Source organism: Bufo bufo, chromosome 3, assembly GCF_905171765.1.
Source record: "Bufo bufo chromosome 3, aBufBuf1.1, whole genome shotgun sequence".
Taxonomy (NCBI): domain Eukaryota; kingdom Metazoa; phylum Chordata; class Amphibia; order Anura; family Bufonidae; genus Bufo; species Bufo bufo.
The window spans coordinates 627,221,643-627,248,339 of NC_053391.1; the positions used below are offsets into that span (position 1 = coordinate 627,221,643).

The 26,697-nt window shown below is 45.1% G+C and overlaps 1 protein-coding gene across 8 annotated transcripts in view; it reads right to left on the bottom strand.

The window, feature by feature from the left end:
• Window positions 1-26,697, bottom strand: part of FRY (FRY microtubule binding protein) — a 294,523-nt gene that overhangs the window by 194,820 nt on the left and 73,006 nt on the right. The window contains exon 1 of one of the 8 annotated variants that reach the window (XM_040426151.1): window positions 2,703-2,806. The exons of the other annotated variants lie outside the window; for them this stretch is intronic. Coding sequence (XP_040282085.1) covers window positions 2,703-2,763 — 61 coding nt within the window. The 5' untranslated portion in view covers window positions 2,764-2,806. Of the gene's footprint in view, window positions 1-2,702; window positions 2,807-26,697 lie in introns of those variants that run through there. 8 annotated transcript variants of the gene reach the window in all.

A 26,697-nucleotide genomic window follows, 5' to 3' on the forward strand; every position in this document is an offset into this window, starting at 1 on the left:
AGGTGCGTGCAAAAACAGAGACTACACTGTGGAGATTACTTGCGAGAGGCTTATGGACTTTGCAGCAACCTTGTCCAGGAGATGAAAGGCTTGGGGAGCCTGGACATACTTTAGAGGCAGACTGAGGATCTGGTAAGGCCCACCTCCCGCAGAGGACTATGATACTTACAATGCCCACAGCTCACATAACTGCAGTTGGAGGAGCAGAATCTCAGGAGTCTCTACAGGTAGCTACCCTGTGAGTTGTACGCCAGAAGGTACAAACTACTTGAGTAATACATTGGGGAAAATTTATCAAGCTTTCTCTCCATAAGGGTGTACAAAATGCACAAAATTTAGTGAAAGCGCTGCCATCACCCAAAATTTGTGCTTTTTTGCCATGTTACAACCCCTCGTAAAAAAAGTGGGTGGGAAGTGTGTGAGTAATTAGGTGTGCTAATTGGTTTCCCCCCAGAATTATCACTGCCAGCTTTTAAAAAATGTTGCAAAAAAAGGTCACAAAATCACTTTTCTAGAGAAAAGTGTTAGGCCCCTTGCAGACGAGCGTGAGCGGATTAGGTCCGGATGCCTTGCCAATGCTTTCAGTGAAAAATGTGCGATTTCGCAAGCAAGTTCATTCAGTTTTGCCTGCGATTGAGTTCAGTTGTTCAGTTTTTATCTCGCGGGTGAAATGCGCATTGATGCGTTTTTCAAGCGCGTGATAGAAAACTGAATGTTTACAAAACAACATCTCTAAGCAACATCCGTGAAAAACGCATCGCATCTGCACTTGCTTGCAGACGCGATGCGATTTTCACGCAGCCCCATTCACTTCTGATGCAGAATATAGAACATGCTGCGATTTTCACGCAACGCACAAGTGATGCATGAAAACCAACGCTCATGTCCACAGACCCATTGAAATGAATGGGTCTGGATTCAGCGCGTTTGCATCACGCATTGCACCCGCGTGGAATACTCGCTGTGAAAGGGGCCTTAGGTTTAAAGATTCACCAAATTTATCAAACAATGTGCGACTTTTTATAAACGCAAGCTCAGGAAGAGCTGGATAAAGTTTGGTGAACTCCATTAAATCAAATATTTCCATTCTATTACACCACAACGCTACACTCGACCCCAAGAGTTCGGACTTGTGTCACATGCATAACTTTATAAATCCTCACCCAGAACTCTGCAGTATGTACATGGGTCGTTGAAGACTCCCCACTGTTTCCTATGAGACAGCTGCAAAAGTCATACATGACCTACCGCACTCATCTTTTAAAGAGGGAGTGCAGAGTTAAGGCTGAGCCGCCCTTTGAAGACACAAGTTGCCATAGCAATTTACATTTCCAATCCTGATTTACTAACTCCTTAACTGGCGGACTTTCCCTCATTAATAACGCATGCTATTACTAGTATAGCCTCCGAGCAGACAGATCGGGGCGCTGCAAACCAAGAACCAGAGAATAGAAAAAGCACAAAATTCATACAGCGTCACATCAAATCAAAATACATGCAGCGCAACATGTCAAATCACAAATATAGCGCAAACCCAAATCACAATATATATATAGCGGGACATCAAATCACAATATACATACAGCGTCACATGTCATCTCACAATACATATAGTGTAATGTCAAATTACAATATACATACAGCGCAACATGTAAAATCATAAATACAGCGCAACACCAAATCATAAATACAGCGCAACACCAAATCACAATATATATATATCGGGACACCAAATCACAGTTCACACACACACACACAGCGTAACGTCAAATCACACTACGTACAATGTCCCATGTCTATATCTAAGAACTGGCTTTGTTACCCATAGCAACCAGATTCCTCCTTTCACTTTTCAAAAGAGCTCTGAAAAATGAAAGGAGGAATCTGATTGGCTGCTATGAGCAACTAAGCCAGTTCTACTTTACACCAGTTTGATAAATGACCCCCATAGTCTTAGAAAGATTTCATCACATTACAGCAGATTTTCCGTCTGCAATCTGCGGCGCTCTAGTGGCTGTGAAACTACACTTCCCAACATGCTGTGACCAGCCATACTAGGACTTGTAGTGCTCAGCGTGCCGCACACACAGGAGAACACATTTTATAAACCATGATCAGTCTACGGTTCTATACGATATCCAAAATCAATTGATCAGTTTGTGAGATACTGATGTAGCAGAGCTGAGATAGGCTAGGTTCACATCTGCGGCAGAGACTCCGGCAGGCATAAAAAAGGACTAAATACCCCTGCATTGGGGGGGGGGGGGGGGGCAAAAGGCCAACACCCATGCCAATAACGAGATGAACCCCACCATAGTCAATGGGAACGGTCGGATGCCATCAGTGTGCAGATTATGCCATAACAAACTATTCTGCCATCCTTTTGCCATGCCGGAAAAGAATACCGGATCTTCGCCGACACATACTTGCTTACGTAATGGGTCATCGGCGGTTTAACATATGACCGCAGGCGGCTATCCCTAGTGACTTATCTTACCGATCTAACATTGCAGCACTACAGAATCAGATGATAACTTCACTTCCGCTACACAATTCTTCACTTTTCTGGACAGAATTTTTGAAAAATCATTAAATGCCATCAAACAGAAGATACGTCAGGAACTAAGCCGCTCCATGGAAAACCAGACCTAACATTTACTTCTGCAGATCCGACAGGCACACACATAGAAATGTTGACCTACCGAGCCCCTTGATAAAGTTTACCACGCTCGCTCGACCCCAACAAATGGCCGTGGTCTCCATAAGCTTGAGATTAGCAGTCCAGAAGGTACAAGTCCAGGGTATGGAGTCTGGTTAAGAGGAGTCGCTGCAGCATAGTCACGCACTCAGGTTATAGGGTTTAGAAGAGGACCGATGCTCCAAACGGATAAAAATCCCTCTGAAGGTTTGTGTGGTTAATGCATTACAGAACGCCCACTGTTTCTAAGCTGAGGTATGAAAGGGGTCATTTTTAGCCTGACTGTGTAATCACACCTACAGCTCGTACGGGGTCTATCTATATTTATCCCCTGGACGTGCATGGCTGACATATCAGACTGACGTCTGTCCAAGAACATGACACTAGGCAATGCGGTGCACGGTAAACAAGGACGCATCTCAGAAGACACGGGTTACTAGTCACCGGGATCATAGGGGACTTAAAAACATGTACATGATACGACGGGGTGTGGAAAGCTGCTATATCACCGGTATAATAACCGCATAAACTGTGTCACTACTTTGCTAAAATACACTACTATAGGCAGGAACGTAAAAGGTAGACACAAGCAGGGCGAAGCTACGGAGGCCGCCCAGAATCTCTCTAACCATAGGGGAACCTCCTGAGGTGTGTGTTCTCTGCAAGATAAAGCTGCAAACTGCCCCATCATTTACTCCTATACAGTACATGGCAAGAGTCATAGTTGCCAATTGTCCTGGCAAATTCGGGTTGTCCCAGTTCAAAATAGACGGGCAAGCGCAAGCTCCACCCTAAATGTGGGCGTTCACGGTTGGGTTTGGGGCATTCCCGGGGTGGAGCTTAGATGCTCCGAATTTTTCAACTAAAACGTTGGCAAGTATGCCACATTTAATGTTACATGGAGGTGGGCGTTGAGCTGCCAGCATGTGGTAAAGCCTAGAGTCTGCGGGATTGCGGTTTAGGTCACATGGTGCGGAGACAGATGGTGGTAAAAAGTAACATCTCAGACCGTGATGTCTGTGTGAATTAGGCCGCATTCAGAGCTGAACCCGGACATACCCTTATTTTTACCCAGGCACTCCCCCTGAGGCTAGCATCGGAGCATCTCATGCTCCGCTGCGCTCCCTTTCCCTGCGCTAAATGGCGCAGGGCAAGGTCTCTTTTGTTTTCAACAACACACTGCCGGGCGGAAACCTCCGCCCCCGGCAGTGTGTTCGGTGACAGCACCGACTCTGATGGGCGGGCTTTAGCGCTGCCCTAGCCGTTTTACCAGCATCTAAATGACTCCCTTTATGCTTTACCAGATTTATTTAAGGGGTCTGTGATGGATATTTGTTTAGAGGGTCTGATCTGACGTCTGCATTTACTTAGTTAGCTGGTTTGTGGTCATTCATCTCCTTACACAGGGGCATGGGAAAGCAGCTTAACAAATGAGCAACTATCGGAACGAACAGTTTGTTCCCAATCAGTGCCCTTTTTATCGGCCCATGTAAATGGCCACTTACAAGTTGTTTATATGCAGTATTAGTGCATACTCACGAGGGACCCTATTTGGACTTGTAGTGTACAAGATTAGGATAAAACTAGAGACCGGACAGAGGTCGGCATTGCGCTTATGGTGGCAGGTGCTGTGACCAGATTCTGAAATGCCATGGGGGCACTAGGGTCTGTTAGGCCCCTTTCGCGCAGGTGCAATGCGTGACATGAACGCGTTGCACCCGCACTGAATCCTGACCCATTCATTTCAATGGGGCTGTGTACGTGAGCGATGTTTTTCACACATCACTTGTGCGTTGCGTGAAAATCGCATCATTTTCAATATTCTGCATTTTTCACGAAACGCAGGCCCCATAGAAGTTAATGGGGCTGCGTGAAAATCGCAGATTTTCACGGATGGTTGCTAAGGAGATGATAATAAATAGGGATGAGGTCCATTCACTTTCTATCTTCATTGAGCAGGACCTGCGCTGATGTCAGCACAGGTCCTGCAAGAAGAAAGACGACGATAATGGCTGCGCGATTAAGTGCATGATGTGAGTAATTTTTCTAATAATTTTTTTAACCCTCAAGGGACATTATACTTAGCATTCTGTATTAAAGAATGCTATTATTTCCCATTATAACCATGTTATAATAGAAAATAATAACATCTACACAACACTGGACCCAAACCCGAACTTCAGTGAAGAAATCTGGGTTCGGGTCTGGGTACCACATTCATTTTTTTATCACACGCGTGCAAAACGCATTAAACCGCTTTGCACTCACGCGGAAAAAACTGAACGACGCAACACAATCGCAGACAAAACTGACTGAAATTGCGTGCGCACAATGCATCCGGACAAAATCTGTGATGCCCGTGTGCAAGGGGCCTTAGGCTGCTAATTATGTATCAGTATTTGTAAGCCAAAACCAGAAGTGGAACCTACAGAGAAAATGTATAGTAGAAATATGTGCGCCTCTTCTGTGTTTTGGTCCCACTCCTGGTTTTGGCTTACAAAGGCCTCCTGCACACGGCCGTTTTTTTTTCCCGTTTACTGTCCGTTTTTTGCGTTCCGTATACGGAACCATTCATTTCAATGGTTCCGCAAAAAAAACGGAATGTACTCCGCATGCATTCCGTTTCCGTATTTCCGTTTTTCCGTTCTAACATAGAACATGTCCTATTATTGCCCGCAAATCACGTTCCGTCGCTCCATTCAAGTCAATGGATCCGCAAAAAAAACTGAACACATACGGAAATGCATCCGTATGTCTTCTGTATCCATTCCGTTTTTTGCTGAACCATCTATTGAAAATGTTATGCCTAGCCCAATTTTATCTAAGTAATTACTGTATACTGTATATGCCATACGGAAAAACGGAACGGAAAAACGGAACAAAAACGGAAACACAACGGAAACAAAAAACGGAACAACGGATCCGTGAAAAACGGACTGCAAAACACTGAAAAAGCCATACGGTCGTGTGCAATAGGCCAAATACTGATGCAAAAATACTGACCAAATACTGACTGTGTGAAAGAGGCCTTATTGTGGATTGCTTAGTATGTTTTAAATAGCAGTCAATAGGAGGAATTCATCAGTTTTCTAGGGTTGTAAAGTTGCAATTGGCATTTTTACTCTGCCCTCGCCAGTTTCTAACCAGGTGGTGTGGGGCCATCAGCCCCGGCACATTTATCATTATGTACACCAGAAATTGTTATAAATAATAGATTAAATCCATGTCAGCTATGAGCTGGTGTAAATTTCAGTCTGGTGCATGGACTGCTGGAGGAGGCATGTAATGTTAAAGAAAAACTCCCGCAAAAAATGTATTTTCTGACCTATTAGAAAGGTACATGATGTAAACTGTAGTGAAGTTAATCTTTTTACCAGTGTCTGTATTTGTAAGTTATAACCTCCCTTTTGATCCTCAGCCGTGTCATGTGACCAGAAATCAGACTTTCCAAATAACACAGCATCTTATGTGTGGACAGGAAGTCAGTTTTTCTATGTATTCCTATGGAAGTCTCAATGTTAGTCTCATAGGAATGAATAGAGAAGTAACTGACCTCTTGTCCCGTGTCAGTTGGAGATCAAAGGTCTGGTCACATGACACAGCTGAGGATCAGAAGGGAGGTTATAACTCAGTCACTGGTAAGAAGATTACCTTCACTACAGTTTACATCATGTACCTTTCTTTTTAAAATCTGTTTATTGTTTTCAAAGTAAGGTAGAATAAGCAGCCCAACAGAGGAAATAAACTCATGGTGTCCGTGCATAAGCTCATCACTAGAGATGAGCGAGTTTCATATTTTGAAATTCGTTCACACTTCGTTTGTTGGAAAAATGTGAATTGCGTTATGGATTTCGCTACCACGGACCAATGCCTTTAGAGGCATTCCGTCATAATAGAAGTCTATGGGCTGCAAAACACTTCTATTATGACAGAATGAATAACGGAATGCCTCTAAAGACATTCCGTTATGCATTCTGTCATAGAATTGCGTTATGGTCCGTGGTAACGGAATCCATAACGCAATTCAACTTTTACCAACAAATGAAGCGTGAACGAATTTCAAAATATGAAATTCGTTCATCTCTAGTATCACGGCAGAATAAAGCCGAAAATAGTGCAAATTGGTACATGAATTAATTGTTACAATGCTCAATTAAAGTAAGTGGAGTTACAGAAATGTTGTCGTAACAGGTCTCGACACTCTAGAACAAGGCTGGCCAACCTGCGGCCCTCCAGCTGTTGTAAAACTACAATTCCCACCATGCCCTGCTGTAGGCTGATAGCTGTAAGCAGTTTAGGCATGCTGGGAGTTGTAGTTTTGCAACAACAGCTGGCGGGCTGCAGGTTGGCCATTCCTGCTCTAGAACTAGTAGAACACTAGAAATACGTAACTAGAGACAGTAGGGAAGGAAGGGATAAGAGACTTGACGGGGGGGGGGGGGGGCGCTGTCTCCTGGATGAGCCCTAGGAAACTGGTTTATTGGAATATCTGAGAAAGGACAACGAGGATAGTTGTGTGTGGTGCTCAATATCTATTTAAGATAGGGGTATGGAGACTTCTCTATGACTCCTGTCCCTCGCTTGCTACCCTCTAATCTACATCATGTACCTTTCTAACAGGTGAGAGAATAAACTTTTTTTGTGGGAGTTCTACTTTAAATTAAATTCCAGCTCCACCAGTACAGAGCCCATTAAGTCTGACGCAAAATGGATAAACTGTCTGACTGTTTTTAATGGCCATTTTGCATCCATTTTCTGTCCGTCTGTTAAAAACGAACATGTTTTTTTAAACTTTAACCCCTGCAGTGCCCTCAGTATATGTAATGCACCACCTCATTGCCTTGTTTACACAATAGCCCCCACAGTGCCCCCAGTATCTGTAATGGCCCCATAGCACCCCCAGTAAAGATAATAGCCCCTCATTTGAGCCCTCACAAGAAATGATGCCCCTCATTTGTAATCCCAGTATAGATCATAATATTGAAAAAATACTCACCTCACCACAGGCACTCACCAGAACAACTGCTCAGTACTGAAGGCAGAAGGACCTGATGCACCCAGCGTGATCATGTGACATCACGATGCTGGGATCATCAGGTCCTGCTGCCACCAGTGTGGAGGGAGTGTTCCAGGGAGTGCCTCTTGTGAGATGACTATTTAAAAAAAAATATTTTAACATAGCGTACCTGTTTTTAACGGCCATTAAAAACAGGGGGGCCGTCAAAGCGGCCAAAAACAGGACGTGTCCTATTTTTTAATGGCCGCTAAAAAAGAAATAAAACGCCAAGTGAATAGCCCCACAGGCTGCAATGGTTGTGAAAACTGCCGTCAGACGTCTGTTGTGTGAATGTTCTTGTTTTGTAGACATGTATAACTGATCCCTTCCAGTCACTAAGGCAGGGATCAGCAACGTCCGGTGCTCCAGCTGTTCTAAAACTACAACTTCCACAATCTTCCTTTCACTTCTATGGGAGGTACAAGAACAGCTGAGCAAGTGAAAATGCTGGGAGTTGTATTTTCACAGCAGCCGGAGTGCCGAAGGTTGCCGATTCCTGTACTAAGGGGGGTACCTGGCTTGGAAAGGTTGAGCGACACAGGCATGGAGAACACCCGCTCTCCTCTCCTGGTAACGCATGTTCCCCATACGTGCACCGATCCCTTCCAAGGTGACTCAGCATCTAAAACGTGCATTATACATATGTCACCAGATCATTAGTATTCCGGCCACTTCAGTGAGCAGACGATTATAAGGAACGCTCTTACATTTCAGCTCCTCGCAGAAAAGCATTACTAAGCTTAGCAGCGAGCAGACCTCAATGGTGTGTGTGTGCGCCGATGATTTCATCCACATAATAACAAAGCGCGCTCAGTTCTCGCTCTTTGCCAACAATTTGTGAGAAACCACACACCCAAAAGGAAAAGTACACAGTGAACATCTGCCGAGGAAACAAGTCATCTTACTGGTTTATATGGCGATTATATGGTCAAAAAAAGACATGATGTAAAAACCAACCTTTAAGTACTCGGCTTACACTGCTGGCCAATAAATAGCAGCTCAGGTAAGGCACAATTATCAACCCCCTCAGGGGCAGACAAAAACATAAAATCACATAATTATCTGAAGCAGATAAACATATCATTATGTAGAAGAAGATAGTGCTTCCCTTGCTTCTCCAGTGGTCTGAAGATCCACCTTAAAGAGGAGCTGCCCCCTCTCCTGACATGTCTGGTTTAGTAACTACTTGCATTCCCCACGTAATAACAATCCTGGATCATCCTTTCATATAACTATATGTTGGGTCATTCCTCTATTATTCCTGCTAGAATATGAATAAAGGTTTACATGGCCATTACCCATTAGGGGTGTGTCCCTGCACAGTCTGACACTGGCAGCCCCGATTGGATGGTTTCAGACTGTGTGGCGACACGCCCCCAACAACCAGTTGGACCTTAAAGGGGTTCTGCAGTTTGTTTAAACTGATGATCTATCCTCTGGATAGATTATCAGCTTCTGATCGGCGGGGGTCCGACACCCGAGATCCCCGCCGATCAGCCGTTTGAGAAGGCAGCGGCGCTCCAGCAGCGCCGCGGCCTTCTCACTGTTTACCGCTGGACAAGTGACGTCACGACTATTATCAACTGGCCTGGGCGGGGCTAAGTTCTGTTCACTTGCCCAGGCCAGTTGATACTAGTCGTGACGTCACTGGTCCAGCGGTAAACGGTGAGAAGGCCGCGGCGCTGCTGGAGCGCCGCTGCCTTCTCAAACAGCTGATCGGCGGGAGTCCCGGGTGTCGGACCCCCAGCGATCAGAAGCTGATGATCTATCCAGAGGATAGATCATCAGTTTAAACAAACTGCAGAACCCCTTTAAGAGAAGAAATAGAGGAATGGCCTTACAGAGTCAGGCTTGTTTCACATTTGAGTTTGACAGATCCGGCAGTCTGTTCCAGCCGTTACACCTAGAGGCTCTGCTCGCTCTGACACTGCTGTGCCCTCTCCACTTTAATTGACAGGACCAGGCAATGTAAACATGATCAAACCTGAGCCTGTCAAAGTGGAGAGGACACGGCAGTTGCAGAGAGAGCAGAGTCTCTAGGTGTAATGACAACACCCCCATTGCTCCTAGAGGCTCATTTGCATACATTAGAACATAATTTTTCTCAGCAATGCGGACACATATGAAGATGGGACCAACACAGATGCCTTCAGCTGCCAAGTGCACATGTAACAGGTCAGCCAGTGTCATAGGGACAAATCTGCTGACAGATGCCCTTTAAGGAATTTCACACCGAGAAATGGGTGTTTGTTCACACTACTGCTCTGCTGATGACTTCAGGGACTTGTCATGCACAGCTCCAGGTAACGTAGACTAAGCTTTTCAACAGTCAAGATTATCTCCCAAACTACAAATCCATTCAAGCCCAGCCCCAACACAAAACCTTTGATGGAGTGCGAATCATATAGCAAATAATTGGAAAAACCAAGTTATGGAAACCACAGCACAATTTTGTGGAAGACCACATAGACCACATGGCGGTAGGCCGAGAGGAAATGTATAATGGTCTCTTATTTAGTTACTATTCTATTTTCTGTATAACTGCCAAAAAATAAAAATAGTGAAACATAGTGGAATTCACTTCAGAGAAGATATGGTGGAGAAAGGTGAAGTTTAATGTTGTATCCAAAGGCACAAAATGGTTACTGGTCAGGTGGAGCTCTCTTTCCTGGAAATCCGATAATTTATGGTTTCCATAGGCATGCTGTACCCATATTTAAGTGCCAATATGATGCCCCTTCTCCCCATGGTTCTGCTTGAAGGGGTTGTCTCACTTCAGCAAAATCGCATTTATCATGTAGACCAGAGGTCCCCAACCACTTGGCTGCAGACCTGTATCGGGCCGTGGACCATCTGGTACTTGTCCGTGGGGAGTGCCAGAGTTGAATGGCGGGGACAGGAAGTATTGGTTCCGTTAGTCCACTGTTTAGCCTCATAGGCTGAAGGCCTATGAGGCAGTGGTATGGTGCACGATCATCACAATTACATTATCGCAACCTCCTGCACCGGCTCATAGGCAGCGTGATGACATCGCCTCCCATAGGGAGGTTTTTTTTGGGGGGAGGGGGGGGGGTTCTGAAAACTGCTGAGGGGGGGGAACTGAGGAGGGGTTAGTACATTATTTACTGGGGGCAGTATTTGTATACAGGCATTACTGGGGAGCTTTATTTAAAGAGACCACTACTTGGGGGCCCTATGTTTACAGAGGCCACTACATTTAGGGGCACAATATTTAAAAAGGCCATAACTAGGGCGCAGTATATGTAAAGAGGCCACTACTAGTGACACTATATTTAAGGGGCACAATCTTTAAAGAGGCCACTGCTGGGGGGCATTATATGTAAAGAGGCCACTGCTGGGGGGCATTATATGTAAAGAGGCCACTGCTGGGGGGCATTATATGTAAAGAGGCCACTGCTGGGGGGCATTATATTTAAGGGGCACAATATTTAAAGAGGCCACAACTAGGGAGCACTTTATGTAGAGAAGCCACTACTAGGGGGCATTATGTAAAGAGGTCACTACCGGGGGGCATTATATGTACATAGGGCACTACTGGGGGGGGGCATTATATTTACTGGGGCCTAAATGGGGATGATTACTAAGTAGGGGCATAAAAGGAGGCATTAATACCAAATAGGTGTGTTCAATTATGCAGAAAGGAGTTGTGGTCAGGAGAGGTCATGGCGATATGTACAGGACTGAGAAAAAAGAAAGAACGACTCCAGCCAGAGCAGACAACACCTGTAAGTCACCGAGTGGGGGCCTAAACGGGATTATTGTGTTTTTTTATGTGTGTGATTAATACGCCGAAAGCCCCCACCCATTCCCACAAGAATGAAAATAATGGAAGTGCCAGATTCGGCAAATAACTGACATGAACAGAACTTAACAGATCCCATTGACTATAATGGGATCCGTTCGGTTTTCGTTCTGGAGAATATATATTTTTTTTTGCTGAGAAAAAAGTTCTCTGCTATTTTCAACAATTTCTGTAAAGGAAGCCCCCTTCAACGCAGATGTGAAAGAAGACTAGGAGGTATTAAAAAAAAATTAAATAAATAAATTGGATGAAATGTCCTTCTTGCTAGTATGACAATATCCCACGTGCATTTCTCTTCCTCCACGTTTCGGCCCATGTTGTGACTTGAGAACATGGGGAGCTAAGGACTCCTGTCTTGTAGTCCATTGTTTCATTTTAATATCTAAACCACAAGGATTATAATTATGTTTGGGAAACCTGAACATTTCCATCTGGCGTACAACCAAGAGAACATTTTTCATTGTTAAGTTCAGATACAATGATTTTCTGTGCTCAAGAAAGGCTTTCAGGAATTTATTTAAATAAGAACCTCCACGCGCGTTTGATTCATATCCTTCCATTGAGAAGACAATTGTTGGTAAATTATTTTAGTCGTAAGATAAATATACATGGTGAAGGTGGCCAAGAATCTGGCTTCGCGGTCACAAGTGCTCCCTGTGCTGACTTTCTCTTGTGTAGAAGCTCTATTCTTGTCTGGTGGTATGGCTCAGCAACATTTACTTGAATGGGACTGAACTGCAATGCTAGACACTACCTATGGACAAAAGGGGTGCCGTTTATGGGGGGGGACTGGGGGGGCTATACCAAGTGGTAGTACCACGTGGTACCATGTGGTAGTAGTGGTACTCAAAAACATGCAGACAGTAAGTCAGGGATTAGGATCCATCAGCAATCCTGAAAAGCAAAATGAAATAGTCCAAAGTTGTATTTGAAGCAAAGTAAATATAAATATGCTAAAACAAATTTCACTGAGCACTTAAAGTTTGTTAGCAGCACATCTCTCTGCATAAACACTACAGTATAAAAACTATAGGGACAAACAATCGTACTAAAGATTGTTCACCCGCCCACTCCAAGGAACCTTATCTTATTCCCCTGTGAGACGAAGACCAGTGAAGTAACTAGGTATGACTGGACCCCACAGCAAATTTTTTAATGCCCCCCCCCCCCCAGCACTTTTTCGCCACCCCTTCCACCCATGCAACCCTCACTCCTATAGCTAGTGAAGGTCGCTCTCTCCAAGGAGGCCTGGCAGCCGCTCTATTTCCTACAATGTCACTGTATATATCGCCATTTTATAGTACTGTTAAAGGGGCGTAGACAATAAAATCCACAAAGCAGCAGCTGCTTCTCCTATAGCTACGCCCCTGACCAACACCCCAGAGGGATACTCAGGAATCAGATAGGTGAGATAAACACTCACCTGAGATCAGCAAAATTCAAAAGCAAAGCATCAGTGCAACAACACAGCAGAGTGATCAGTGAAATTAAAGCTTCACAGACACTGCTGCAAGGTGAGGAACTACAGCTCAGACACCACCACTAGGGATGAGCGAATTGACTTCAGATGAAACATCCGAAGTCGATTCGCATAAAACTTTGTTTCAATACTGTACAGAGCGATCGCTCCATACAGTATTAGAATGTATTGGCTTTGATGAGCCAAAGTTATTACTTTGCGAGTCTTCGTGCTCATGCATACTGTGATGACCATTGTGGGCAGCAGCATCGTTCCATGCAGTGTGCATGCGCCGGCGGGATCTCGGCCGGTACACTGGATGACGCAAGAGGCTTACAGGGTGGGCCAAGTAACAGGCTAGGGAGGGGTTATGTGATAAGAAGGCAAAGCAGCTTGGGCATTTACAGCCCGAACGGCACCCCTGGGCACTTGCAAGCCCTCATTTACATATGAGTAAAACTGTGTTTTTGGCCCTGGTGAACATCAACACAAAAAGGACAAAGGTACCATCTGACTCATCTATAGTTATGCTACAGTGCTATGTAAGCAGTGTATAAGGGCAAATTGTGGTGACAGACTCCTTTAATACTGCTGGATGGGCCACAAGTTATATTCTGCACTAAGTAAAGAAAGACTGTTCTACATTTACTTCTGGCCTGATTCCTCAATCTACACTTTCACTGCACTGAACCCCAGGGAGCGACTGCCTGAGGGGGTACACGTGACACAACACATCTCATCCACTACCACTCCCATTCTCTGCACCAGCTCCTCAGGGGCTCGTTGCTAATCATAGACTGGTACTTGTCTAAAAGTAGATAACAGTCAGATAAAGCAGTCATTGGCTGCAGTAGCACACATCACCCCATCCGTGCAGAAATTTTACAAACAGGGACCCGAAGTCCAGTGAAGACACCACTGGAGCCTGAACTGAGTGGCAGCCAGGGAGCAGATAAGTTTAGCTCTCTGCACAGGTTCTGTTGTGTTAAGGAGGGGGGATTTCAGTTGTCATCCTTTTGTTCTCTTTAGTCTGGCAGCTACTTTCATCCCTTTCCCCATTATCTACATACTATAGGCATGGTTGGCTGAGCCGAGCATGCATACATATGATAGGATTGGGAGTAATGGCCATCAGCATCAACATGCATTTCCTGCAACATTTATCTCATGTACGTGTCAGCTTAAAGGATTTTTCCAGGATTTCCTCCGTTTTTTGTGGCCCTCCTAGTGTGTTTGACCTAGTGAAAGAATCGGACTAACCTGGTCCTCACTACTCCAGTCCTGCACCATGGCTGCGTTCCATGATCTTCCAGTCCCAGACTTGTGGCCCTGTATGTAGCCCAGCCAGAAGTAAACGTATGCTGCTGCAGTCAATAACTGGCCACAGCAGTGACATGTTCCCAAGCAAAATCTCACTGCTGGGTCGTGTGCCTATTGGGCACATGTCTCTGCTTCAGTCATTGGCAACAGCGGTGCATGTGACCAAAATAGACAAGCCTGGGACTGGAAGAGTGAAGCATGTAGCCAGGGAGCAGGACCCTAGAGGCAGGGAGCAAGACCCTAGAGGCAGGGAGCAGGACCCTAGAGGCAGGAAGCAGGACCCTAGAGGCAGGAAGCAGGACCCTAGAGGCAGGGAGCAGGACCCTAGAGGCAGGGAGCAGGACCCTAGAGGCAGGAAGCAGGACCCTAGAGGCAGGAAGCAGGACCCTAGAGGCAGGAAGCAGGACCCTAGAGGCAGGAAGCAGGACCCTAGAGGCAGGAAGCAGGACCCTAGAGGCAGGAAGCAGGACCCTAGAGGCAGGGAGCAGGACCCTAGAGGCAGGAAGCAGGAGAGCGTTAGTTCAGACACAGTAGGTGTTGCTAACTAAAAACCAAGAAAATCCTGGAAAACCCCATTGAAATAGCTCATACTGCTTGGTTCACACTAGCATTAGGAAATCCGGTGGCCTGCATAAATGTCAGCTGCCAGTCGGACAAAAATGGCTGCATGCAGTGGTATTTGTCCGTTCGAAACCAGCCATTTATGCCAGAAAGTGGCTAGATAACTGTCAAATCCCATTATAGTCAAAGGGGAACCTGTGGTTCCTAGCATTATCGTGGATTTCGAACGCTGATGTGATCATACCCGTAACGGTTTGGCAGGCAACTATTCTTCCCAGCTACCGCGATGGGGAAAGGCGTATAAGCCGCTGCTGATAACTTATCCCCCACACAATTGGGCATGTTAACAAGCAACATGCCTTTTCCATCTTTCCATACAAAATCTCATTTGGGACATGCAGCAACGCTACTGTCACAAAAATTCCAGACGTCAGATTTTGCGTCAGATGTTGCGCACGACTTTTCTACCACAGGCTTTAATGGAAGTCAGGCGCAACATACGACTCACCTGTGAGCTGACCGTGTTTCCACAGCCAAATGACAGTTCTAAAATAGTTGCAGGACTGCAAGCTGTAGACAAGTCACGAGTACTCACTGCTTCAACAATTCCCAGCCGTGCACTGCTGTCAGCTTGCTGGGCCCCAACCCTCTCTCCTTCTGGTTGTCCTGACCTTGTGTCACCTTGGAGCCACTTGACCTTATTGACTCTAGTAGCAGGAGACCAACCTTGGGCCTAGTGCAACAAATACACACATAGTGCACTAGAACAAAGTGGATATTTTTCAGTGACAATTTAACGTTTGCTGCAATTCTGTATTAACAAGTTCCAAGTATCAAGATCAACCTGTTACACTTGTAATCACAGTACCATACACAACATAGCGCAATAAGGGCTCATTCACACGACCGTATCTGTTTTTTACGGTCCGCAAAACACAAATACCGGCCGACGTGTGCATTCTGCGGATCTGGATCTTCTTTTTTCTGTGTAGATATGCCTATTCTTGTCTGCAATTCCGGACAAGAATAGGACATGTTCTATATTTTTCGCGGGGGCCACGGAATGGAAGTACGGATGCGGGCAGCACACAGTTTGCTGTCAGCATCTTTTGCCGCCCCATTGAAATGAATAGGTCTGCATCCGTTACGCAATTGCGGAAATAAATATCTGGTCGAGTGAATGGACCGTAAAGGATATTCCTCTGAAGCACACACAACTGCGGTTAACTAAAGCTGACCATACACATTGTGTCAACCAAATCCGCCATTTTAGATGGGACTGGCCGCCCATATCATGTGCATCTGGGCCACCTGACTCTTCCCACCGATAGCAGATGTCGGGGAGGCAATTATGGATTTCAACATGGGGGATCTTTTTGTTCTTTGGGAGATGAGCTGCTGCCAGGTAGGTGTATTGTCAACCTCCACCATCTGACCAGCATAAAACCTCACTACATTGTATGGAAGCTATGATGGAGACCTAAGGGCTCTTTCACACCTGCGTTGTTGTCTTCCGGCATAGAGTTCCGTCGTCGGGGCTCTATGCCGGAAGAATCCTGATCAGGATTATCCTAATGCATTCTGAATGGAGAGAAATCCGTTCAGGATGCATCAGGATGTCTTCAGTTCCGGAACGGAACGTTTTTTGGCCGGAGAAAATACCGCAGCATGCTGCGCTTTTTGCTCCGGCCAAAAATCCGGAACACTTGCCGCAAGGCCGGATCCGGAATTAATGCCCATTGAAAGGCATCAATCCGGATCCGGCCTTAAGCTAAACGTCGTTTCGGCGCATTGCCGCATCCGACATTTAGCTTTTTCAGAGTGGTTACCATGGCTGCCGGGACGCTAAAGTCCTGGCAGCCATGGTAAAGTGTAGTGGGGAGCGGGGAGCAGTGTACTTACCGTCCGTGCGGCTCCCCGGGCGCTCCAGAGTGACGTCAGGGCGCCCCAAGCGCATGGATCACGTGATCACATGGATCACGTCATCCATGCGCATGGGGCGCTCTGACGTCACTCTGGAGCGCCCCGGGAGCCGCACGGACTGTAAGTATACTGCTCCCCCGCTCCCCGCTCCTACTATGGCAACCAGGACTTTAATAGCGTCCTGGGTGCCATAGTAACACTGAACGCATTTGGAAGACGGTTCCGTCTTCAAATGCTTTCAGTACACTTGCGTTTTTCCGGATCCGGAGTGTAATTCCGGCAAGTGGAGTACATGCCGGATCCGGACAACGCAAGTGTGAAAGAGGCCTAAGCTGGAGGAGGAAGTCTTTACCAATGCTGCAGCGAAAGTCAGTGTAAAACGAGAATAAATACATTTCCCACCCTGATAGCAGTGAAGATGTGGTTCCTGCCCTACATTTACAGATAACTGTTCTTTGAACAGAACTTGTGATTAACAGAAAATAACGTGTTTAATCTGTGTAATCAAGCCTCAATACATACAGTTGTGTTCAAAATAATAGCAGTGTGTGATGAAAAAGTGAATAAAGCTCAAAATCCTTCTAATAGCTTTTATTTCCATACACACAAATGCATTGGGAACACTACACATTATATTCCAAATCAAAACATGAAGAAAAATATATAAAATTTGTGTTGTTCCTCTAAAAAAAATTGAAGAAAAGTGAATATTAGACTGTTCAAAAAAATAGCAGTTTGTATTCTTCTTTACAAACTCAAACAAACATTCACTATATAAACTGAATTTTTTTTGAAGATTTTGCTTTCCTTTAAATCACTTAACTAATATTTACTTGTATAACCACTGTTTCTGAGAACTGCTGGACATCTGTGTTGCATGGAGTCAACCAACTTCTGGCCCCTATGAACAGGTATTCCAGCCCAGGATGATTGACTACATTCCACAGTTTTTCTCTATTTCTTGGTTTTGCTTCAGAAACGGCATTTTTGATGTCACCCCACAAGTTTTCTATTGGATTAAGATCTGGAACCAAGATGTTGCACGTTTACTGGTGTGTTTGGGGTCGTTGTCTTGTTGGAACACCCATTTCAAGGGCATTTCCTCTTCAGTATAAGGCAGCATGACCTCTTCAAGTATTCTGATGTATTCAAACTGATCAATGGTCCCTGGTATGCGATAAATACCAGGGAATACTGACAGGGAATGTCCCACAGGATTGGCGCATGGCAAATATGGTGCCAATATTCAAAAAGGGTCCAAAAACAGAGCCTGGAAACTATAGGCCGGTAAGTTTAACATCTGTTGTGGGTAAACTGTTTGAAGGTTTTCTGAGAGATGCTATATTAGAGCATCTCAACGGAAATAAGCAAATAACGCCATATCAGCATGGCTTCATGAGGGATCGGTCATGCCAAACTAATTTAATCAGTTTCTATGAGGAGGTAAGTTCTAGACTTGACAGCGGCAAATCAATGGATGTCGTGTATCTGGACTTCTCCAAAGCATTTGACATTGTACCACATAAAAGGTTAGTATATAAAATGAGAATGCTCGGACTGGGAGAAAACGTCTGTATGTGGGTAAGTAACTGGCTGAGTGATAGAAAACAGAGGGTGGTTATTAACGGTACACACTCAGATTGGGTCACTGTCACTAGTGGGGTACCTCAGGGGTCAGTATTGGGCCCTATTCTCTTCAATATATTTATTAATGATCTTGTAGAAGGCTTGCATAGTAAAGTATCAATTTTCGCAGATGACACTAAACTGTGTAAAGTAATTGACACTGAAGAGGACAGTATACTACTACAGAGGGATCTGGATAGATTGGAGGCTTGGGCAGATAAGTGGCAGATGAGGTTTAACACTGACCAATGTAAGGTTATGCACATGGGAAGGAATAATGCAAGTCACCCGTACATACTAAATGGTAAAACACTCGGTAACACTGACATGGAAAAGGACCTAGGCATTTTAATAAACAGCAAACTAAGCTGCAAAAACCAGTGTCAGGCAGCTGCTGCCAAGGCCAACAAGATAATGGGTTGCATCAAAAGGGGCATGGATGCCCGTGATAAGAACATAGTCCTACCACTTTACAAATCGCTAGTCAGACCACACATGGAGTACTGTGTACAGTTCTAGGCTCCTATGAACAAGGCAGACATAGCAGAGCTGGAGAGGGTCCAGAGGAGGGCAACTAAAGTAATAACTGGAATGGGGCAACTACAGTACCCTGAAAGATTATCAACATTAGGGTTATTCACTTTAGAAAAAAGACGACTGAGGGGAGATCTAATTAATATGTATAAATATATCAGGGGTCAGTACAGAGATCTATCCCATCATCTATTTATTCCCAGGACTGTGACTGTGACGAGGGGACATCCTCTACATGTAGAGGAAATAAGGTTTCTCCATCACCCTAGAAGAGGATTCTTTACGGTAAGAGCAGTGAGACTATGGAACTCTCTGCCTGAGGAGGTGGTGATGGTGAGTACAATAAAGGAATTCAAGAGGGGCCTGGATGTATTTCTGGAGCGTAATAATATTACAGGCTATAGCTACTAGAGAGGGGTCGTTGATCCAGGGAGTTATTCTGATTGCCTGATTGGAGTCGGGAAGGAATTTTTTATTCCCCTAAAGTGGGGAAAATTGGCTTCTACCTCACAGGTTTTTTTTTGCCTTTCTCTGGATCAACTTGCAGGATAACAGGCCGAACTGGATGGACAAATGTATAGTACTATGTTACTATGCAACATGTTACTAAGAGAAAAATCCCCATATCATGATGCTTGCAACCCAAACTTCACTGTCTTCACAGTGTACTGTGGCTTGAATTCAGTGTTTGGGGGTCGCCTGACAAACTGTCTCCGGCCACTAGACCCAAAAAGAACAATCTTACTTTTATCAGTCCACAAAATGTCTCTTTAGTCCAGTCAATGTGCTCTTTGGCAAATTGTAACCTCTTCAGCACATGTCTTTTTTTGGACCCAGTAGGACTTTGCGGGGGCTTCTTGCAGATAACTTGGCTTCACATAGGCGTCTTCTAATTGTAACAGTACTCACAGATAACTGTAGACCTTCTTTGATCTTCCTGGAGCCGATTGTTGGCTGAGTCCTTGCCATTTTGGCTATTCTTCTATGTATTTTTATGGTAGTTTTTCGCTTTCTTCCACGTCTTACAGGTTTTGGTTGCCATTTTAAAGCATTTGCGATCATTTTAGCTGAGCAGCCTATCATTTTCTGCACTTCTTTATATGTTTTCCCCTCTCCAATCAACTTTTTAATCAAGGTACACTGTTCTTCTGAACAATGTCTGGAACAGCCCATTTTCGTCAGAATTTCAGAGAGAAATGCACTGTAACCAGCATGTACAACATTTGCTGCCTTCCTTCTTTAAATAAGGGCAATAATTGCCACCTGTTTTTCAAAGAATGAATGACCTAATTGAACTCCACACTGCTATTATTTTGAACATGCCCCTTTCAATAAGTGATTGAATTACAGAGAATCAGCAGCATGCGTGTCATGACTGTTGGGTCTGTTGGATTTCTATTACTCTACTACACCTGCTAGTAAATTATTTGCCATGTACAAATATAATTTCTACCAAAAACAGTGATTGATCAGGTTAGTGATGTCTGACTGCTATTATTTTGAACACAACTGTACATCGCCTGCCCTCTGGTGATACGGCACAGGCCTCAATACTACTTCTGTCTAGGGGTGGGCGATATAGGCGATATAAATTTGTGCCACGATATGGATTTTGTGCATATCGCCTATATCGCCGGACCGGGATATGACCGGCAGTGAATGATCGCGCTCTCGGCGCGCACCATGTTCTCCTGAGCCAGCACAGTGGAGAAGGAGGGAGTCCCTCCCTCCCCACTGTGCGCGGCTGCCGCTGGCCACTAATAAGAACAGAGTAGGAGGAGGAGGGGAGGGACTGTGGCCACTGCGCCACCAATGAATGCCTGAATACCAACGTAGCGTTCATGTGCCGGCCATATCCCGGCCCCTATGACTGCACGCTGCGATCCGCCGCAATTAACCCCTCAGTTGAGGGGTTAATCGCGCGGATCACAGCGTCCTGTCAGAGGTCGGGTGCCGGGAATGTTCTTCAGTCTCTGCATTGGTGGCAGTGGGCAGTTCCGATCGGAGTCCCAGCAGTGTAATGCTGGGGCTCCAATCGGTTACCATGGCAGCCAGGAGTCACGCTACTGAAGTCCTAGCTGCCATGGTATGTTAGTGAGCAGCATTATGGCCGCCGGTCGCTCCTTCTTCTGCCTGTGCGGCGCATTGCTAATGCTTATAGCATTAGCAATGCGCTGCACAGACCTATGAGAAGAAGGAGCGCCCGGCGGCCACGGCGCACGTGAGTATAATGCTGCTCACTAATATACCATGGTAGCCAGGACTTCAGTAGCGTCCTGGCTGCCATGGTAACCGATCGGAGCCCCAGCATTACACTGCTGGGACTCCGATCGGAACTGTCCACTGCCACCAATGATGGGGGGAGGGGGACCCTGTGGCCACTGCCACCAATGATTAATACTGGGGAGGGGGGGGTGGGTTTGAGTTACCAGAGGGGGCTGATAAGAGGGAGAGGCTGGGGGGCACATGAGAGGCTGGGGGGGCGGATCAGAGGCTGGGGGGCGGATCAGAGGCTGGGGGGCGGATCAGAGGCTGGGGGGCGGATCAGAGGCTGGGGGGCTAATCAGAGGCTGGGGGGCTAATCAGAGGCTGGGGGGCTAATCAGAGGCTGGGGGGCTAATCAGAGGCTGGGGGGCTAATCAGAGGCTGGCTGCCATGGTCAGTTCCCTGCTGTTGTGTGCACAGAGCTCTATTAGGGTGAATATGACAAGGGTTCTAGCCCTTAAGGAGGCTAATAGTTATTAAATAAAAAGTAAAAAAAAAAAAATAAATAAAAAAAAAAAAAAAGTTTAAACCACCCCCCCCCTAATATAGAAAACAATATATTGCGATATATATCGCAATATAGATTTTAGGCCATATCGCCCACCCCTACCTCTGTCAACTGTTTAGTTTCCACCAACAGCCAAAGACAGCTGACAAATGGTGGACCCCCAGTAATCTGAAATTGATGACCTCTCTGGAGGAGAGGCCATCAATATCTAAAGGGAGGAAAACCCCTTTAAGCTCAAATCTGCATCAAATCCTCAACGTGTGAACTTTGGCTTAGAGTAGACTGATTTACAGCTTCCGATTTCTGACTTTTAGATGCAAAAACTTTATCTGTTTTCTGCTTTGTCTTGTACTTGGTTTTTATTTTTGGTTGTTCATTTTGGTGGTTTTGGTCTCAAGTTACAATGTTTTCAGCTCACAATGGTCATTCCAGAACCAATAAATATTGTAACTTGAGGAATCTCTGTTCAACCCTTTTATGCTTATGACAAGCGATAGCTTGAAGGAAGAAACCATACTTGTTCTCAGGAAACCTGTAGTTCACCAGATAGTCTGGGAATTCTGGAAATTCCAATAGTCCACAATGAGTAGATGAAAATGTTTTGACTCAAAACCAAATTTTTTACAAAATCCACCAACTCAAATTTCAAGACCATGAAGAAAAATGCTCCTGTATCTGACATAACCCCATTATCCTCCTGTATAATAATCACACCGTACCATTGGTCTTAACATAGCTGCCAATCATACACGAAAATTACCAGTGTAGAACAGGACAGCCAAGGCTACTACAATTCCTACATGGCTATGCTCCAAACCAAAAATACATAGCACGCATCACAAAACCCATTAGTACACCACGTGTTCCGGTCGGATGGAAGATTCCTTAGTAAGCAAATAAGTCCCTGTCACTTCAGAGTACTTCTCTGGAGCATGGTTACAGATACAGGCTACATTTACTTAAAGGGAAATCAGTCAGAAAATGCAAAGCAAATATTTAGGGATCATGCACAAAGTCATATTATGGATCTATGTGGATCTGCAAAAGAAGCCCCTGACAGACAATACTGTACTCCCCTGCGTCTCCAAGTTTCTACAGCATGCTCCATTATGTGCTATGCAGATACTGTAAGGTAGCACCCAGGATCCCTGTAGGACCATGAGACTGACCATGGGGCTCCAGCCTACAGGTTTCATGCGCACTTGGTCTACAAGACAGTCTTGCAAAAATCTTACAACGGAAACTGGATTCTCTTTCATATTTCTTTCCATTTTGGAAGAATGCTGAGTGGGGCTTGGGCTACTTTCACACGTGCGGCAGAGGATTCCGGCAGGCAGTTCCATCGCCGGAACTGCCTGCCGGATACGGCAATACAGACGCAACCTGATGGCATTTGTTAGATGGATCCGGATCAGTCAGACAAATGCATTGAAATACTGGATCAGTCTCTTCGGTGTCATCCGGAAAAACTTATGCGGTATAATTTTTTTTTTTTTTTTGCATTTTTAAAGGTCTGCGCAAGCCGGATCCGTTTTGCCAAAACACTTAATGCCAGATCCGGCACTAATACACTTCAAGGTAAAATTAATGCCGGCAAGTGTTCAGGATTTTTGGTCGGAGAGAAAACTGCAGCATGCTGCGGTATTTTCTCCGTCCAAAAAAAACGTAAGAGGGACTGAACTGATGCATCCTGAACGGATTGCTCTCCATTCAGAATGCATTAGGATAAAACTGATCAGTTTTTTTCCGGTATTGAGCTCCTCTAACGGAACTCAATACCGGAAAACAAAAACGCTAGTGTGAAAGTAGCCTTAGTTAAAGGGATAGGTCTTGGCGTGCCTGGTCTTCCATTGCAGATGGAGCAGTGTGGGAAGGTTCCAGCTGAAGCGGACTACCTCCCAAGTGGGACATTCCCAATAATAACTTGCAGAGCTGCTGGGAATTTCATATTTCCTTTGCAAACCAAATTAACATTTTAGGATGTCCTCTGTCATACAGTCACAACCTGTGTCTCCAGGGCAGTCAATTCTCATTACTGCACTCAATCAAGGAATCTCTATGTAAGCACTTCTGTAACATATCCTTTAAAGTGGCTCCAAAGATGAATCTTCAATTTGAAGGATACTTCCAGGGGAAAAGAATTATCAGGGAGCTCTATCTAGGGGTTGTCCAGCTTCTATTAAGTCATGGCCTATCCTTAGGATTGACCACCACTAGCTGATCAGAGGGGTCCAACACCCCGCACCCCAGCCGATCAGCTACTGATGGAGGAAGGCCACCATTTAAGAAAAGCTGGACAACCCCTTTAACATTACAGTGGTCTCCTTCTCTAACATAAGGTAAACTGAAGCTACATTTCTTTTGTATGAAATAAAGATGTCCAAGAGCAAATCTGTCCTTAAAGGGGTTGTCGCTTTGGACAAATCACATTTTTCAGAAGTAATAAGCTGATCACAGTTTGTCTTAGGGCAGATGCGCCAAAAATATGGATGACGTCCGTGTACATTCCGTATTTTTGCGGAACCGAACAACTGTCCCCTAATAGAACAGTCCTAGGACATGTTCTATTTTTTTGCGGAACGGACATACAGAAACGGAATGCACACGGAGTAATGAATGGTTCTGCATATGGTCCGCAAAAAAACAGAACGGACACGGAAAGAAAATACGTTTGTGTGCATGAGCCCTTGGTGCTTCAGCAATCACTGTGATCGGCAGTGGAACCTGGCAGAATGTGATTGATTCCTGTGCAGTGCCGTCATGGGGGATTTACCGTGCATATTACACGGTGGGCTGTCCACGTAATGCATAGACCTGAGGGTTCCTCAGAGTGCGAGTGACTATTTTACCTGTTATTTGATCTGTTTGTTTGGTAAAGATTATGCATGAATAAGCTTCAAACGATGGCCTCAATATGTTTTCGAAAACAGGCTTTGAACGCGTACTACCTGTTGCGTGCATGCACAGGCACCATCCTGGCGCAGACAGAGGCAGACCCATTCAACTTGAATAGGTCCGTGAACCATCGACAACGCAAAAAATAATAAAAATAGAACATGTTCTATGTTTTTGGGGTGCGGAGGCATGGACAGAAAACCACAGAAGCACTCCGTAGTGCTTCCGTGCCTCCGTTCCACACCTTCCAGATTGCGGAGCCATAGTGAATGGGTTTGCATCCGTGATGCAGTGCACAAATAGCCAGTGCCCGTATATTGTGGACCGACCCGCTGTTTACGGGCACCGGCTGACAACAGTCCTTAACCAAACAATCCCTTTAAATACTAAGCAGGCTCTTCTGAATGAAACCCATCTACAAAGGACATAACACTCAATACACATCAGCGGACTTGCAAAAACCAACCTTATCCTGCATTGTTAATGGCCGAGTGGCCCTTGCAATACTGGCGCACCCATTAACAATGTGGTCTTATTAGTCGCATTAGCCACATGGGTCCTGATCGCAGGAACACCAGGCGATCGCTCCGTGTTGTCATATCCTTACATCAACAGATTATCAGGGAAATCATTGGGGATGAGCGTTGGTATAACCGCTCGTTTCTGCCTGTGAAAATGATCATTCCTGTGCAGGCGATCATGCTGTCTAAGCGACGATCTGCTGCGCAGGAACAATGATTTTCCATGGTGGACAAATGATTGCTTGTCCCCCATACAGTGGAGGCGATTGCTGCATGTAAATGTAGCTCTCACCTCGGCTGATGATCTGGCAGTTATCGGGAGCGTCTGCTTTGTTCCCTATAATCGCTAGATCGACTGTACATGTAAAAGGATCCATACAGTGGCTGGAGCAGTGGAGCTGGCGTGAATGACCACCTGTGACAGAAGATTTATTTAACATGAGGCAAAATAGGACAAATGGAAAGGAGGAGATGAGGGTAGGAAGTGGGAGGATATTTTTTCATTTGCATTCTCTGCATTTAGTGTTCCTTTAAAAATATTAAGGAAAATAAGTCATGTTTTCAAATCAAACATTTCTCATATCAAGCAATGGGGGACAAGAAAACGGATTACAGCTGTATTTTCCATTCCATGCCCATGAGAATCTCATATGATGTACCATTAGTATAAGATGTATAGAAGCAATAAGATGATAACGTCTTCATACGCCTTCCTAGTAGGTCTTGTACAGAAGAACTGTCAAAGAGGGATTTACTGCACCAATAATATAATCCAATCTTCGTATGGGGGGAATCCATGGAGTCCAAATTATGTCTTACATAGATTTAGTATAAAGATCACACTAACTACACAGGCTAATAATACTGCCAGTCATAGTAGGACTCCACAAAGACCAAACAGAGCTTTTTGTAAGGCCTCGTTCACATTTCAGTGTCCGTTTCACGTCCGTGGAAAATCCATCAACCATGAAGGGTCCGTGTTTGGTCTGGGAGTCCATTTTTTTTTGGCCTCATGCACACGACCGTATGCATTTTGCGGTTCGCAAAAACTACGGATGGCGTCCGTGTGCATTCCGTATTTTGCAGAACGGAACAGCTGGCCCCTAATAGAACAAGACTTTCCTTGTCCGTAATGTGGACAATAATAGGACAGGTTCTTTTTTTTTTTTGCGGAACGGAAATACGGAAACGGAATGCACATAAAGTACCTTCCGTTTTTTTTGCGGACCTATTGAAATGAATGGTTCCGTATACGGTCCACAAAAAAAAAAAAAAGGGAACGGACACGGAATGAAAATATGTTCGTGTGCATACGGCCTTATACAGAGGACTTGCCCCTGACATCAAAGAATAGAATCAAGTCTGAAAACTACAACTAGACCCAGCTTTGAAGTTGACTTTCTAAAATTCCTACATGCGCCTATGGTATCCACAGTTGGCCATACACATTAAATATTGGCCAAACCCACCACTTTTGGCCGATTTAACAAACCTGTAATGCGTAAGGA